The sequence below is a fragment of the Hippocampus comes genome, unplaced genomic scaffold, assembly GCF_001891065.2.
Source record: "Hippocampus comes isolate QL1 unplaced genomic scaffold, H_comes_QL1_v1.1 scaffold315, whole genome shotgun sequence".
In the NCBI taxonomy this organism is placed as follows: Eukaryota; Metazoa; Chordata; class Actinopteri; order Syngnathiformes; family Syngnathidae; genus Hippocampus; species Hippocampus comes.
This window is the reverse complement of record NW_017805539.1, coordinates 71,047-88,918: the sequence shown is the minus strand read 5'-3', so window position 1 is coordinate 88,918 and position 17,872 is coordinate 71,047. Positions and strand designations below refer to the sequence as shown.

The following is a 17,872-nucleotide window of genomic DNA, read 5'->3' as shown; positions in this document are numbered from 1 at the left end:
ACAATAGCAGCTTTGATATTAATACAGTACATGCACATCGCATACGCTTGTTTCCCCTCATTCTGACCAAAAAAGACAGTAGACGGTCTACTGGTTGGTCTACCTGTAATGTTTCCGAGGTTCCTTGCAAAATGATTGAACAGTAAATGCAACCTTGTAATGATAATGTGCTGGTATTGAGTGGTAAAAGGGAAAAAAAAGCCACATATCCTTGTTAAAGCAACTTACATTTACACCTTCAATCCAATGGGAGGAGTGAGCTGGACCAAACCCATTTTTTCAGCAAAAGGGGGTGTGATGCATTTTGGTTGTTAATGTTACATTTCAAAAAGTGCTCTGTTTTTTGAACAAGTTTCTAGTTTGTTAAAAAGAAGACAGTTTTATACATATATGGAGGAAGAGAGAGATCTCTAAAATTTTGGCAGCGCTTGGATTCTACTTAGGGGTGCTGAAGCACCCCTAAAAATGAGCTAGATACGCCAATGCTGCTGTACCATCATTTCCTGTATTTGCTAAGTGTCATTTGTCCTTGATGACAGAAAGCTGTCTCACTCAACCTGCCTCTGATTGACCTGCCCACTCAAGTCCGAGACCTCCGTGTTAATGAGAGACAGAGAATGGAAGAATGTGTGGGAGGGCGATAACGTGTTCTATTTTAAAAGGTAAAATAACTTCACATTATACTCTGATGCTATTAGTTCTTGCAATATTTACAATGCAATTTCCCAGTGCGACTATACCTCTGAAATAAAAACATGACAAAAAAATGCATTCAAAATTAAAAATGGTGTAATTGTGTTGTTTTTTTTCAAAATATATACATTATATTAAATGCAAAACAAATATCTATATTTTTTACTCTTTTTAAGTGATCTGTTATTTTTTATGAAACTTTATTTGGGTAAGGCAATCTGGGACCGATCCTCATTTGAACTGACTACCTTACATCAGATGAAAATAAAAATTAATTTACTTAATATTTTTTAAACAAATGATCGATATTGATGATGAACACATTACAAATCCATTCAAAGCTCTTGAATATGTTTAATATATCACAAATGAATTGAACCAATAAATGCAGTCGAAATCAAAATGGCAGATATATTTTTAAATATTTATCATATTACAAATGGATTGAGTACTATGACTGCATATTGGGAAATACATGACTTGAAATAAAACGTATAGATTACAAATAAGCCACATAAATATGTTTAATAAAAATACAGACATGCTATTTTAAACATATTGCAAATATATTAAAAACGCTACATAATATTTGTTAAATAGACGCTATCACTAATAAGCCAAAGTACATTAAACACTTCTGAAAATAAATATAAAAAATACGTTCTAAATAAAGATCAATATTTGAGTTTTATTAAAGATAAAAAAATATTTTTAAGATATCACAAGTTATTTTAAATACACTGAACATATTGCCACTCTCTTAAAATGCATTTAAAACATTTTTAGTCGGTGTATTGAAAGCGTCATTAATAAATCAGTGCTGGGATATTTTTGTGGCACTGTGTCACTGGATCCACATTTAAAGTGACAGTGCATTTATAACGTGTGCCTCCTATGGTGGTTTTTCCACCACCATATATGTACATGAGTGCGTGGCGCTCCGTGGGAAAAAATGGTGACTCCTCTTCCTCTCTTGCCAAACATTCCACACTGACTCCACAGACGGAAGGCTTGAATTTATAAACGGATGGAGGTACGAACGCACGCACGAGTTACTCACCTCTCGCAATGGCGAGCAGCGCCAGCAGCAACATCAGCAGCCAGCCTTCCTCCATCATCCTCATCCTCACCATCCCCAGCCCGAAAGGTGTTCAACGAGGACCGCGGAGAATCCTCCTCTCCCTTCTCCCTTCCTTTCTTCCTTCTCTTCTTCCTCACGACCCGAACGTCCCTTCAGCGGCTACCTGGCACCCTGACGTCATGGTGAGCTCCTGCGCCGACGATGGAGGACCACCAAGAGGGGAGAGGACGCGTGGAAATCGTCTCGCTGGGGTCCGCAGGTGAGCTCCAACTCGCGGGTCGTGCTCCGGCGGCGAGTGGGGATGGGAGGGAGCGAGCGAGTGAGGGAGGGATGGAGGTGGTCTGCGGAGGAGTGGCGGAAAGGGGTGCATGTGGTTCCTCCCCCCTCCTCTCCGCAGCGCGGCTAACGACGCCTTCCCCACGCAGTCACTTGTTCGATATGCAGCCACGCCAGACAAAACATTAGGCACACCCGCGCAAAGTAACAAAAAAAAATCTCAAATCTCAGTTTTGGCTTGCATGTATGTAGTTTGCAAGTATTCTCTGGGTATTATGGCTTCTGCCAATGTCCCAAATACATGCATGTTAAATTAATGGAAAACTCTCAGCGAGTGGCTGGCAACCATTCAAAGTTGTAGCCCAGCGGTCACCAACCCCCGGGCCGCGGACCGGCACCGGTCCTTGGGTCATTTGGTACCAGACCGCAGAAAGAATAAATAACTTACATTACTTCCGTTTTATTTATTTCGGACTCTGAAAGATGCTTTATTTTGAAAATTTACCAGATCCCCTGTTACATACGTCTACAGTATGTCACTCTTGACGCAGGTCAAGGCGCGCTTCTCGGTCACGTGATAGGTTGCCGCTAAAATGAAACCCGGGGACTTGCAAAATGAGTAAAAAACAAACTTAGTTTTTATTGCGTTTGATGAATCCACACGGTGTCAGATGATACCAAATCTGCGAATAAATGGAAGAATATGTATTGAATATTGATTGACTTTAAGTAGAGTTACACTATTCTACATTTTTTAAAAACACAATTCTTGCCCCCACAGAAAGATTTGGTTTTGTTTTGTCCCCCAGCTAATTCCCCTTTTCACTTGCCCTTTTGCCCTGAGCAGAGCTAGTAAATGTCGTGCGTTATGAGGAGGTTGTATAAGGTGGTGTTTCCAGAGCAAGTCAGTGGTGAGTCAGAATGTGATCCATGCGGAATGAGTGATAGAAGGGCGTAAAAAGACAACAAAGTGCGGGAAGGACTAAGAAGGGAAGGGAGGAGGCGGTTGCCGTGGTGATGAAAAGAAATCCGAAAATCTACAGGAGGTATGCGACCTGTTTCACCTTGACTGTTATATTACTTGCATCATGCATACACACATGGACAGTCGCGCAGGCACACACGCACACACACTTACACAAACACAAACACAGACACAAGCATGCAAATGCGCATGGCCACGCTTTCGCAGTAATGTCCTCCCTTCTCGTGCTATCTTTATCCACACTTCCTTCCCTCTTGCCCTCTCCTGTGCGGTGAATGAGCTGACCTGACAGTGCTCCTCCTCTGCACTGAGTGCTGCTGTGAGTCTCTCGCTGAATTATTTAAAAGCTGGGACCCCCACGAGTGCTTGTCTTCCCCCAGCCCCTCCAGCACCCTCCCTCCCTCCCTCCCCCCCTTTGCATTCCTCCGCTCTGTCCCTTTTTCTTCCCTCGCTGTCACTCCGTCGGCATGCCTTGTATCAATCTAATTGTTCAGTCTATGAAAGTAAATAGCAGCCATTATTCTGAATGGATTCATGAATGTACTATAGTGAGTTGATTGACAGCATTCATACGAAGGATGGTTGGCGCATGCAAAAACTAGCTCCAACTTTACGCTTCTGGCAGAAATATCAGTCGTGCCATGAACCAATCACTGCCCAAAAAAAAAAAAAAATGTTGAGGACCACTGACCAGCACATTCAGCACAATAAACACCAGCACAATAATGATGCGCTTCATTAACAATGGTTGACAGAAGTTGGAGGGGGTGCGGGGTGGATGCTTGGGGGGGGCCCCGCCCCGTCGGCACCCTTCCTGTGCATGGCTCTGATATTTGGCAAGAATTTTTCAAGTTTACAGTCTTTAAATGTCCAAATATGGTTCCTGCCAAAAGCACAGTGGAAAAGTGATTAACAGGTCTGCCTCGGTTCTCCAATTCTTGGTTTGAATGTCAGCCCAGTCCTGTTTCATAGTTTGCAGCTTTAGACCATTCGAAAAACAATAACTGATGCAGATGAGACTAGCAATACAATCTGAGCACACTGCAAATTCACTGGATTGAGGAAGGCATAAATGGCACGGCCTATTCCCGTGGGGGGCCTCTTGTTTGCTGTGACCTACTTCGTGGCTTTTAATTAGACGGGCTGACCACGACGCATTACACAGATGGTAGGAGAGGTGATGCTCCGTAGTGTCTGCTGTTGCGTAACGTTCGAGACCCGCCCGGGGTGCGGAAGAACGGCGGCCGACAGTAGCGCGTATGAACCTGAACATCTGACACATATTTACTTGTCTTTGACCTCAAATTAGAGGCGCTCTACTCCAATTGCCAAGTCAAACAAACGGACTAATTCCTGGCTGCGCTCTGACATCGCATGCCGTGTCGCTGTTGCCAACGTGCATCGCCACTCAAGTCCCGGTTATTCATAGCTGCTTTTATACATCGCGGTCTGTGTCTCTCCTCCCTCCCTGAAGAGATGGCCCGACCTCACTCTCACTAATCGCCATGGCAACCCGGTAATCCCTCTCTCTTTTCTGCACACACACACACACACACACACACATGGATGCACACACGTTGCTGAGACAGTCATGCAAACCTGAGTTTACTTGTGTGTTGACATGAACGCAGAGATGGTTTGAAATGGTGCGAATATGCGTTGACGCTTGCATTTCATGTGAACACGTTTGTGGTTATTATTTGGAGATGCATTATTCTTCCCTCTAACACACACACACTACCGAAACGCTCCCATACACAAGACTGTAAAGTAAAGCCGTCATCAATTTTTGGGGGCTCATACAGTAGTGAAGCGCTCTTCGCTCGCTGATGAGTGATACATTTGTCACACACTACTGAAACGCTCTCACACATTGTTTTTTCTGTCTTGCTCATGCCACTACTAAAATTCTCTTTCTGTACATTTTGCGGAAACACTCTTCACCATAACTGAACACGTTTTCCCTTACATACCCATTGACACAATACGCACACTTCTGAAACACTCTCATTCACACTTTTGAAATGCTCTCACGCACACATTAAAACATTCTGCTTACATTTACAAGTGAAATGCTTTTCACACACGACTGAAACACTCTCATATAGTACCTGTACACTGAAACATTCATACTCACCACTGAATTTTTTTTTTCTTCACAAAAACGAATCAAAGAAATCCTACGAAAACATTGTCATGCAAACCTTTTTTTGGGGGCGGGGGGACACACACAACTAAATATTTTTTCTGCTCACACGTGTGAAAGAAACAGACACCACTGCAACACTCACACAACAATAGTTTTTTTTTTTTTGGATGACATCACTTCAATCAAATGAGCGTTTCAGTAAGCAAAATAAAATGAGAGCATTTCATTAGAACGAGTGTAGTTTCTGTCAAAATTTTTAGTAGTACATATGACAACTTTTCAGTAGTGTATGAGTGCATTTCAGTAGTGCATGAGTGGGGAAAAAGTCCTTTGTGTGTATGAGAGGGTTTCAAAAGTGTGTGTGTGTGTGTGTGTGTGAGTGTGAGAGTAAATCCTGATTTTTTTTTTTTTTTCCGTAATGGCCCGTCACACATTCCAGGTATGTGTGTATCTGTAATTGATTCCACACACAGCTCAGTGGTGCCACTTGTCCTTTTTCGCTTTTCTTATCTATTAATAAGACACTGTCACCAATGCAATTTTATTTACTGGATACATGCTTACAACAAGAATATACAGCATTCATCATGATTGTGGGCTGATCAAACAAACACTCAGCCACTTCATGCATGCATCATTGAAGGCAGAGATGGCCTGTGAGAGCATGTAAACTGGTCCGCCATGAAAAACGTGGGGGGAAAAAAAATCTCATAAGCCCCATCCACAAAATATATAATAATAACAATGTCTTTATAAATTTAGTATGGCTCTAAGAGTACTTTAAATATGGAAATTCATGAAAAGGCACAGGAGACACGTTTTCATCACCAAAAAGCAGAATATTTAGATCATAGTCCTGCATTTATGTGCACACCTCAGCATTCTTTGACAATTCTGCTGACTTGCAACATTAAGAGCGCCGTTCCCCCCACCCCACCCTGAAGCCTGCATTACCTTCCTTCCGAGCCATGTAATCACTACTAAAGCTCTTTCTCTTGACAAACAGATTGGCTAGCAAATTAGCCTCATTTTCAGGATGAATCAATAGGAGGACTGACAGCCGCGGATGGACGAATGGCTATACTCCAATCACTTGTATTGATCTAACAAAGTCAGCCTAATTGTCCGGCATTGCTCTTGATCGTGTCAGCACCTCTGTGTTAAAGCATCTTGGTAAAGCAGACTCGAGAGCTTTTAAATTGCGATATGGCCATTGGTAACACGGGTTATGTTTATTCAGAGCTCTTATTTACTTAAAAAAACAAACAAACATAATTTCCTCATATCTATATGTACTCACTCTTTGAGTACTCAAAGATACCGAGTACCGACACCTCTAGTACTTTTGATATATAACATTTTAGTTAACACAAGGACAAAAAAATGTGAACAAAAACCTTTCTGGCACAGTTGATGATTCACCGATTGGTCAAACTGCCGCGTGTAGCGCCAACTACTGCGGAGGAAGACTTCCTGAATGGGTTTTTTTGGTCTTTATTGGTGGCTGGAATCGGCAGGGTTAGTACTTTTAAGGGGCTTTTGACTTTAGAGGTTAAGCTGTAATTCCACGTGGAGTGTTTGGTTTCACCATAAGAAGCGTAATGCAGTAATTCTCAATCACTGATCCAATTGTATTAAATTTTCTTTCGTTTTTTTTTTTTAAATGAACAAATGATGTATTTTTTTCATCTGTCTATGCCAGCATTTTATAGAGACAGGCAGGACATTTAGATCCTCTTCCATTAAATGTTAGAAGGTACATAATTGAAATGTGTTTTTTACTTTTTTGTTTGCTGGTATGCCATGAGATTTTTCGAATGTAACATATTTTCCTTGGCTCAAAGTTTCTGAAACACTGGTCTCATATAATACTTTGAGCAGACCAAAATGAGTCCTTCGAAGCAATGGAGGTGCACTAAAAAAGTAAGCTTGTCCAAAGTTCTTAACATGAAGAATGCACAAGGTTTTTATTGATATAAAGTCGAGTTCCTCCTGACTAAGGTGTCAGCGTAATTTACTCTCCTGCTTGCTCATCTGTTCGGCCTGCCCTTTTTCCAAAACAATTTCTATCATCTTGCCCCCTCAAATAAAATGGTAAACAGGACATTCCTCAGCAGCACATCTTTGAGTACACGTATCACGCCCGTTACAAATACGACCTTTGCACGGCATGCTGCAGGGTCATGTGCTCGGCCCCAGTGAAGGGAAGTCTGTGCGTGCAGTAGTGGTGCACCAGCTCAGGGATGCTGGTGAAGACGCAGCTACTCTGATCCAAAGTGTAGCCCAGGCCTTTGCTGCTCTTCGTTTGGGCCACGATGATGTGCACGCAACTCTGACTGGTCCTGATAAACGGCAAGGGTGCAATATTGTCAGCACAAAGGAGAAATGGAGCCACAGCGAAATATAAGCCAGACCTGGATATGGGAATTTAAATCACTTGCTGTTATCTATCCCTGGCTAACTGATGGTGTGCAGTAGCGAAGGTTCAGTGGATTCGTAAAGGGGGTTAATGATGTGGACTCTCAAATGAATGAGCAGCATATAACAAATGTGCACTGGGCCGCATACACACACACACATACACACGCACACATTATGGCTCAGCTTTCAGGTGAGGTCAGATCTGTGCTTATAGATAGATAGATTTACTCTGCAAAGAGCACTCGGCAACCGCTCGTTTTACTCGCACATGAAGAATGTAAAGCTACCGGACACAGGACTGGATAATCGCAAAAACAAACAAAATAAATAAATAGCCGGTGACGCCCCACCGCACATCCCGCATTTGGCCGTTGCGCGTATAAACAACTCGCCGCAACGGAAAAACTGTGACTCCCGGCAGTCTTATCGGGAAATAATGTTTTGTGGTGTCGCAATGCAAAATGACAACGGCAAGAATGTGGATTTTCAGTGTGCAAGAAGCCACTGGTCCCATAAATAGGCTGTGTCCAAATTCATAGAATGGGTCCTCCAAAGGCAGAATTTTCGGCCGCATGACATCACTTCTGGCATGACACGACCGCACGTGGTGTCCAAATTCACATTAAGCCTGTCCAAATTCATCACAGTTTGGTTTATGCGGTCCGCGGAGGCTACAAGAGGAGCAGCCTTTGAAGGTGTCCAAGGAACCAGCCTGCGAATTGTCTTCCTAAAATTTGGAAACCACGTGCGGTCGAGTCACGCCCGAAACAGGCGTCATGCGGCCAAAAACGCGGCCTTCGGAGGATGCAGCCCGTGAATTCGGACACAGCAATAGACTGCACTTGTCCTCAATGTAAGTCATCCTCCATGAACCAGGAAGTGGCCTTTTAACTAATAAGCAAGCATACAAAAATACAGCACTCCCCATTTTGCCTCACTTTTTAAAATCAATTGCTCTCCTCTTCTTAACTTTTGCATCAGAAATAAACACTGTGCGTGCAGTAGTGGTGCACCAGCTCAGGGATGCTGGTGAAGACGCAGCTACTCTGATCCAAAGTGTAGCCCAGGCCTTTGCTGCTCTTCGTTTGGGCCACGATGATGTGCACGCAACTCTGACTGGTCCTGATAAACGGCAAGGGTGCAATATTGTCAGCACAAAGGAGAAATGGAGCCACAGCGAAATATAAGCCAGACCTGGATATGGGAATTTAAATCACTTGCTGTTATCTATCCCTGGCTAACTGATGGTGTGCAGTAGCGAAGGTTCAGTGGATTCGTAAAGGGGGTTAATGATGTGGACTCTCAAATGAATGAGCAGCATATAACAAATGTGCACTGGGCCGCATACACACACACACATACACACGCACACATTATGGCTCAGCTTTCAGGTGAGGTCAGATCTGTGCTTATAGATAGATAGATTTACTCTGCAAAGAGCACTCGGCAACCGCTCGTTTTACTCGCACATGAAGAATGTAAAGCTACCGGACACAGGACTGGATAATCGCAAAAACAAACAAAATAAATAAATAGCCGGTGACGCCCCACCGCACATCCCGCATTTGGCCGTTGCGCGTATAAACAACTCGCCGCAACGGAAAAACTGTGACTCCCGGCAGTCTTATCGGGAAATAATGTTTTGTGGTGTCGCAATGCAAAATGACAACGGCAAGAATGTGGATTTTCAGTGTGCAAGAAGCCACTGGTCCCATAAATAGGCTGTGTCCAAATTCATAGAATGGGTCCTCCAAAGGCAGAATTTTCGGCCGCATGACATCACTTCTGGCATGACACGACCGCACGTGGTGTCCAAATTCACATTAAGCCTGTCCAAATTCATCACAGTTTGGTTTATGCGGTCCGCGGAGGCTACAAGAGGAGCAGCCTTTGAAGGTGTCCAAGGAACCAGCCTGCGAATTGTCTTCCTAAAATTTGGAAACCACGTGCGGTCGAGTCACGCCCGAAACAGGCGTCATGCGGCCAAAAACGCGGCCTTCGGAGGATGCAGCCCGTGAATTCGGACACAGCAATAGACTGCACTTGTCCTCAATGTAAGTCATCCTCCATGAACCAGGAAGTGGCCTTTTAACTAATAAGCAAGCATACAAAAATACAGCACTCCCCATTTTGCCTCACTTTTTAAAATCAATTGCTCTCCTCTTCTTAACTTTTGCATCAGAAATAAACATTTTTTTTTACCTCTCCAGAATCCAAAACAGGACAGTCATGTCATCTTTCCTTATCCTCCGTGTTTTGTCAACAGATTTTAAACTGTTCCTCTTTTAGCCACTTTAGTTTTAAAACATCATGTATAAAATATGTAGTTGCCCGCAATTCTAAGGAGCAAATGTACATTCATGAATATGACACTGTCTGATTAATTTTTCATTCTTGTTTATTTTGTCATTTGAGTCACAGTTGAAATGTCTCCCTGCCCAAGAAAAAAATATATATAGTCCTGCCATATTACATCATTCTCCATGAAGCAGGAAGTCACCTACTAGCATACATATGTAATCATGCTCTGCTTTTTTGGGGGTGTTGAGGTGGGGCGGGGGGGTTAACAGTGCTATTCAAGTTTTGTTGAGAGTGGGTTAACTCCATTTATGTCTTGGTGGTTTTCTTAAAAGATTCCAAATCTATGAGTATTTCATGAAAGATGATAACACTTTCTGAGTCTCCTACCAGTCGCTGGACCTAACTTTCTGGGATATTTTTGTGCGAGGTTAAGCCTGGTTTCGTGGACGTGGCTATCTTAGAAATGAAAGTTTGATCATCTGCGGCACTGATGGATCAGGAAACGTGCTGAATCCCTCCACAGGCTGCTCCCTATACATCAAAATGGGACGTAAACCTTGATTTGGAATTACATTAATCTGACAGAAATGCCTTTTCTCTATTCATGTCGACCCTAAACTTTAAAATGAGAACATTGAGTTCGCACACACAATACTGATCATTACAAGATTGCTCAAACATGAAATGAGGGCAAATTGCTGCGTGACACGTCCACACACAGTCGGTCACTCACTTCAGAGCGATGGAGTACTTGCTGGTTCCTGATTCGCTGTCTCTCACCAGGAAGCTGGCTTCCCTGCAGCGCTGCAGCTGAGCCTCAGCCTGCTGCCGACTCACGCCACCATGGTACCAGCTTGCCGAGGACGTGGACGAGACGCAGCACGGCGACATACGGCGACAAAGTCAAGTGTCAAGAAGACGCTTTGAGGTAAAAGGTGACACGACTTCTTGTGGATCATCACGGGTCAATTTGAGGTTGGCCAAGTCATGAAACGGACAAATGAAACATGGCCGCAAAGAAAGTCCACAGAGTCCTACCAACGCTATAAATGCGGCGTTGACAGCAATTACAGGCGAGAGCCACATATACAAGCAGGCGGCATGGCGCTTAGCGGGGAACAAATTGACATTCGGCTGCTACAAGAGAGAAACAAATGCTAACACGCTGCGAGCGCGTACCCCGCCGGTTCCATTTCAATAGAAAGGCCATGCTTAATGAGATGGAGAGAGGCATTTTACACTTCAAGTCCCACCTAAATCAAGTGAACACCCTCCACTTAGTGCGCCGCAATGGTTGTTAGCCACTTAGAACAGAGGTTTTGAAGGCATTTACATAAGCCAAATTGTCCCAAGCTTTTTTTGTGTTGGGGGGGTGTAATATAAATATCTAATCATTATTTTATTTATTTATTTCATTGGGACAGTGCACATTAATCAACACAAGAATAAACAGTGGAAATGCGCCGGACTTAGCATAAATGCTAATTTTCAGCTACGTGGGGTCTTGAGATCAAAGTGTTTCTTTCCAGCTCTCCCAATGTTTCTGTCATTTACCGCTTTTGATACCCTTGGCCGACCTGTTTGATGTCTGTCTGTTCACCAGTAGTACCTTTCTTTTTCAGAACCTTAAAAAAATGTTTGTACTGGCTCTGTCCACTGATTGTGCAAAAGTTCTAATTGAGTTTTTCTCTTCTCTCAGCTTCAAAACGGTTTGCTTTACTCCCCATAGACAGCTCTCTTGTCGTCACGCTTTGCCTAACGGCAAATGCAGTCTAATATAAGGCAGCACCTGCGCAACTTGAAATAACCGTCAGTCGCATGTTTCAATACTTTGGTTCACTTGAAAAGTGGGTGTGGTCAAACAAAATGTGCTGCCCTGAGCTCTTTAACACATCTAGATGTACTTTATAAATAGCATGAAATAAAAGCTAGACTTCTAAACTTTTGTCTCATATGACCTCGCCGTTCCCCTTTTGGAAAGGACTGGATATAAGTTGGTACCGTATTTTCCGCACTAAAAGGTGCACCTAAAAAAGCCTTCCATTTCCTTAAAAGCTCACAGTGTGCCTTAGAATCCAATGCGTCTTGTGTATGATTATTACGGTAATATGCCAACCCCAAAATGGCTCCTTGCTAGAGACATGCTTACAATGCAGAGTTAAGTTTTACTGACATCTGATCGTCCCATTTAAATCAGGGTGTAGTGTCGTGTTTTGTTGGCATTTCCTTGAGCGTAGCTCTATCTAGTGGATGCATTGTAGAATGCGTCTTATAATGCGGTGCGTCCAATATATGAAGAAAATTACAAATGGGCCATTCATTGAAGGTGTGCCTCATAATCCAGTGTGCCTTTTCGTGTGGAAAATACGGTAAACTGCAGTGTGCTGATAACTTATTTCATTCACTCAATAGATGTTTTTGGGCATAAATATTTGTCCACCTCCTCACCTCTGCTTGTCCAGTGACAGGCTGGGGTCCACTTTGACCGACTCCCCATCCAGTGGGGCGTTCGGTGAGGTAGGAGAGGGAGGTTTGTTGGGGTTGGAAGAGGGCGAGAGTCTCAGGGTGGGGAACGACGGGGACGAGGTTGTTATCGGGGAAAGCTTGAGAATGGGTGACGAGGGAAAGGAGGGCGAGGAGGAGGAGGAAGATGAAGAGGTGGACACCAGTGTTTTGTGCGTCCAGTTCTTCTGTCTCAGAGTTTGCTGCTGCTGCTGCTGCTGCTGACGACCGATCTCTTTAGCGGGAGAACAATCCACTGCCTCAAACTGGGCTGCAGGAAGCCACAGACAGAATATCAATAAAACTCCATCAGCAAAGTCAACACATCTGCAGAGAGTCGTTCGACAGGATTGTTTAGCTTCCTGCGTAAAACAAACAGATTGTCATGATAGTACAGTCATGACATGACTGTACAAATAAAGACTATGACACCCTTCCTTCCACGAGCACCCGCCCAGCCTCGTCACCAGCTCGGCCGCCTACCTGACAGGGCTCGAACAATGTCCTCCTTCCTCCACTCCCAGGGCAGCTCATACTCGGCGGCCGGACGGATGTCAGACTCTGGCCGCGTGACGGGGATCCACACGCCCTCGCTGTCGCCCTCCAGTCTGCCTTCGTACGGCGTATCGTAGATGTTGGGCGGCGGTGGCCTGCCCTCCTCTACCTTCCCGGCCGCCTGGCCTGGGTCGAGCAGCACGCATACTTTGAGGAGGTCCTTGGAGCCCCGCCGGCGAACCTCTGCAAAACATCAGAGTTTACACTTCTGCTTGATTGTCGTGGTTAGCCCTATAATGCCATTCGTATCACATTTGCTACATGCATATTTATTAAGTAACTCATTCTTTATATTACAATTAAATCGTCTGTATCAAATTTGATACTGCAGGTTTAAAATATGATTTTCCCCAAATTGTCATTTCACATGTAATCTACATAATGCTTACTAAAACGTGACACAAAAAAGATCTCATAAACAACATGATATAGCAAAAATATTTTTGTGGATTTTGTTATAAGGGTTAATAAACATCTCAGTTCCCAAAAATCTGAATTTTCTGGCTATTCTTTGATGGGTCAGGTCTTACAGGGTCGATTGACCTATAAAAGCTTGCGCAATACGGATTTTCCCGTGCGTTGTAATTTCCTAGCCATGACATGTCACCTGTTGCTAAAAAACAAACAAAAATGATCTCAAAACAAAAAAAGAAAAGACATTTTCAAAATATGCATTAAAAATACGTTTCGGGACACACAAAGCCATCTCTGATTAAAATTTGATGTTGACCAGTGTTATTGTATTTGCTGTATGCTAGAATTTTGTGAGCTTATGAATTAATATCGATAAATGTACATAAATGATCAATTTCCCATTTTGAAAATACACACACACACACACACACACACACACACACACACACACACACACACACACAGACCGGGCAGTTGCAAAAATTGGAATTTTTTTCTGAAGTCCTACTTTTGTTGATTTGCATGTACACTTAACATTGCCATGCTGAGAGGTAAAAGTCCTCTTCAGCTTTCAAGCAGACGCGTGAATGTTTCATTCTCAAGATTTACGGCTTGTTCGAGCAAACAAACCCATCCAAAGTGAAGTGATTCCGCTTGAACAAACACAGTGCAGGGGCCTCTTTGTGCCGGTGACAAGAGATAAAAAGAGTTACGGCATCCTGCGCTGTGTCACAAGTCGGAATGCGACTTGTGTTTCTGTGCAGGCCGACAGGTAGCCTGCGTGTCTGCTCTATTGTGAGCGCACACAATGGAGGTGCAGGAAGAAAAGGTCAGCGCTGCCTCAGATTGGACGGCCCAGCAGCCTACTTCCTGACTGCTGGGAAGTGATGGGGGGTGGGCTGTTTTGGGGTGGGCTGAAGGGATTGTTACATTCTGTTAACACGTTAAGTGTGTGTATGTGCGCGGTGGGGGCAGCTTCCTATATCAAGAGAATGGGGCAAAGGAAACAGAGGCAGGAGACAGGAAGTTGGAAGAGGAAGCTGCGCCCATTGTCCCTTCGCAACATTGTTGCCGTAGCAACCGCCAAAGGGGATGGAAGTCAGCATTCATGCAGGCCGCAGCTCCCTTTTGGCACCGGCTTTCTTTTATAAGACCCCTAGAACGCTAATGCCAAGTGGATTGAATCCAAGTATGCATAAAAGCTAATTATTCACCGGCACACCTAATAAAAGTGCTTGTTTCATACTCTTATACTTGGCACATTTTTAAAGATAGTGTAAGATTGTGAAAAGCTATTAGCACCCTACTATACTTTTTTAATGTCAAGTAGTAAGTGTTTATTGTTTGGATTTTTGGATCAGATTACATAAAGTGTTTAGCCTGACCAACGGGTGAAGTAGCTGACACACTGCTCACGGAAAATGTGGTCAGGCAGTACAAGGAGGCACGAGAAGCGACATCGCACGTTCGGTTTTCAATACGTTTATTATTCATGGCCTTCAGGTGTTTTTCGTACAAAGACTTACCGTATTTATGACTTCATGACCGTGTTGGGGTAACATCTGACTACATACAAATTCAGGTCGGGCTGGGCCAGATCACTGAAAAGTATATCACGATCTCAGTATTTAATATCGGCCGATATCGATATATATATAGAATTTTTTTTCTTTCTTTTTTACGATTGAAAATAAGGACCTGAAGAAGAAAAAAAGGCTGAATTTAGATAATTTTACTTTAACATCCATCCATCTATTTTCTAATCCACTTATCCTCATGAGGGTCGCGGGCATGCTTTGCTGTCTTTTTCTAATCCACTTATCCTCATGAGGGTCGCGGGCGTGCTTGGCTGTCTTCAATCGCAGGGCACACATAAACGAACAACCATTCACACTCGCAATCACACCTAGTGACAAATTTGAGTGTTCCATTAACCTGGCATGCATGTTTTTGGAACATGGGAGGAAACCGGGAAGAGCAGTTGAATTCGTGGTTCGCACGTTTGCCTCAGAGGTCTGACATTTGAGGCTTTGAATCTTGGCTGCTGGGTATTTTCCAGGTACTCCAGCTTCTTCCCAACATGCTAAAAATGTGTGTGTGTGTGTCCATGTGTGTATTTTGCAGCTGCCCCCCGTGGATCAAGCAGTTATAGGTGACTGGCCATGGATGACACAATAACAGTTTAACAAACAACAAGTGGGAGCCGTGACCATCCAACCTTACCTGTGATGATCACCTGGGCGTCATAAGGCTCCATGTAACCGTCATTCACTCCAGCTCGCTCCGCCTCCCTCTGTTCTTTGGTTTTCTCCGCGTCGAAAGGATCTGCATAGTCCTCGAGGATAATCAGCTGGGAAACACAAAGACAAGATGCAGATAAGATAAGCGCTAACTTGTTTGTGTGTGATGGTGGGGGCATCGGCCATTGTCTGACAAGACACACGAGGAACAAACGGAAATAATGGCGTAAAGAGGTCCGAGTATTGTTTAGTGTAACACAATGAAGGGTTCACTACATTGTTTTCTTTTGCTGAGGATGGGAATTGGATACAGAGTTCACCATGGGAACAGGACGATAGGGAAGCTCCGATGTGGAACACAAGCCACTCGTTCTAATTTTAAGTCTACTCATTGAAACTGTAATGTAAAGTGTGTGAATCAGTTGTACAGTCAAGACCTGTCACCATCATAAAAAAACGACAGCTAATTAAAAAAAAGACAAAAGAAAAATTTTATTCTGTTTTATTGTACTGCTTTAATAAAACAGAGAATAATGACAGAATTAAATCCAATGTAAAGAGTTCACGTTTTTGCCACATTTTTTTGCTTCAGTTCAACATACACTGTGCTGCTCCTTCCGGTGTGCATATTTGGCCGCCTGGGGGCAATGTGATACAGCTCTACAGAAATACATGGTCATAAAGACGGTTTCAAGTTACTTCTCTGTTGGTCGCCGTAATATAGTATATATTATATAAATATAAAGAATATATACCTGTGAGTATCGTTATATTGCCTGTATACATGTGCTGCTGCACCGTTTGTATACAGAAACGTATACAAAACATGTAAGCAAATCTCTATTGCTTAAAGAGGTATAATACCACAAAATGCAATATGTCTGCTTCGTTTTGAATTGTTTGTCAACAAATTGGGAATTTCTCCATTGTGAGACAAATAAAGGTTTTCTTATTTTTTCGTCTTATCTCAACATTAGGCGAAACAAACTTGATTCATGCAAATTAGAAGTTGTTCAAAATACATTACGTGTAATTCTCTTTGTCTTATGTTAAATGTTTGTAAACTTCAAGTGAGTATGGCATCAAACAGCATAAAGCCTCTTTTTTTTTCAATTCTTCACTAGTTTCCAAACGGTGCTTATTGTGAAGCGAGTTGGGTTGACTGCTACCATAAGGCGCACAAATCACACATGTTTGCTCTGAAGTAGTTTAAGCACCCCCAAAACGTTTGTTAAACTTTCATGTTTAACTTTTGTGTGTGCCCCCCCTCCCCCCTAGCCCCTATTCCATTTCCATCAACTTGTTAAAACATCACTTCTTGTTCCAAATATAACAAAATGAAGTTACTCACCGTTGTATTAATGGCAGAACGTCCATTGTCCAGGTCGGTTTTAGTCGGCTCACTTTTCCCGTTCAGTTTGGGGGTCTTGTCCTGCTTGTCCACTTTGATCATCCTGCTTATGTAAGCCTGAGCCAGGCTGGTGGTCCTCGCCTGAGCCTTCTCCTCGGGCGCCTCCACCTTGGAGGAGCTCTTGCGATTTTTTCCGGGCGTCAGAGTTTCCCACACAGTTCCACCCGCAGAGCCGGTGTTTTGGTTCCGACCCAAATCCGTGGCCGAATTCTTCCGATTTCTCCCTGCTAGTAAAGCAGCCACTCCGTTATCTTTACGCGGGGTTCCCTTCAGGCTGTCGCGGGAGAACGAAGGTTTGTGTCGTGCTTGTGGGCCCGATTCGGAGGCCGAACGACCTCGTTCGCTGCCGTTCTTCAGGTTGATGGGAAACTCTCGAAACCATTTTGCCATGATTGCCAAAACTAATGCCAAACGGCAGCTGAAGAACTTGACTTATTTGAAGTGGCACCAACTTTACGCACGCATTTTGCGCACGGCTCAGCAACGGCTGCAACGCGTTTAAACCAAAATGTTTATACTTTCTTATTGAAAATGATGTTATTTTTAAAAATATTGACCTGTAATCGTTCCGTTCAAAGCTCCTGTCCGCCAAATGGGTGCTTGTCCATTCGCGTCCTGGCTGTCATCAACCGGTTATTTGGGCCCTCACCTGCCCAAGTAACAACTATCCCCTCAGCTTGAAAAGAAGCCTTTCCAAAGCGAACACTCGAAAAAACTGGAAGATTTTCCTGGAGCCAAGTGAAGAGCCCATTACCGGTAAGTGATACGCTACGTCTAGCTTCTCTAGCGCACAGAAAATGAGGAAAAGATAACTACTGAAGTTGCGCGCTGACTTTTTGAGAAG

At 43.5% G+C, this 17,872-nt stretch overlaps 2 protein-coding genes and 2 long non-coding RNA genes across 4 annotated transcripts in view; 2 read left to right on the top strand and 2 right to left on the bottom strand.

Moving 5' to 3' along the window:
* Window positions 1–1,937, bottom strand: part of chrnb2 (cholinergic receptor, nicotinic, beta 2) — a 22,201-nt gene extending 20,264 nt beyond the window's left edge. Inside the window, exon 1 of the mRNA XM_019878718.1 lies at window positions 1,754–1,937. Within this exon, the coding sequence (XP_019734277.1) occupies window positions 1,754–1,826 (73 nt within the window). The 5' untranslated portion in view covers window positions 1,827–1,937. The remainder of the gene's footprint in view (window positions 1–1,753) is intronic.
* LOC109521086 (uncharacterized) overlaps window positions 1–10,766 on the top strand; it is a 12,547-nt gene extending 1,781 nt beyond the window's left edge. The window contains exons 3-6 of the long non-coding RNA XR_002169283.1: window positions 540–662; window positions 1,696–1,840; window positions 1,931–2,033; window positions 10,690–10,766. This is a non-coding gene — a long non-coding RNA (uncharacterized LOC109521086). The remainder of the gene's footprint in view (window positions 1–539; window positions 663–1,695; window positions 1,841–1,930; window positions 2,034–10,689) is intronic.
* she (Src homology 2 domain containing E) lies at window positions 5,712–17,872 on the bottom strand. The gene is made up of 6 exons (XM_019878719.1): window positions 16,969–17,872; window positions 15,601–15,727; window positions 12,892–13,146; window positions 12,355–12,679; window positions 10,640–10,759; window positions 5,712–7,526 (listed from the first exon to the last, which is right to left on the bottom strand). Exons 1-6 carry the CDS (start codon window positions 17,416–17,418, stop codon window positions 7,331–7,333), a joined length of 1,473 nt encoding a protein of 490 aa, XP_019734278.1. The 5' UTR covers window positions 17,419–17,872; the 3' UTR covers window positions 5,712–7,330.
* LOC109521088 (uncharacterized) lies at window positions 10,756–15,560 on the top strand. Its single transcript, XR_002169285.1, has 2 exons — window positions 10,756–10,834; window positions 15,502–15,560. It is a non-coding gene; the product is annotated as an uncharacterized LOC109521088 (long non-coding RNA).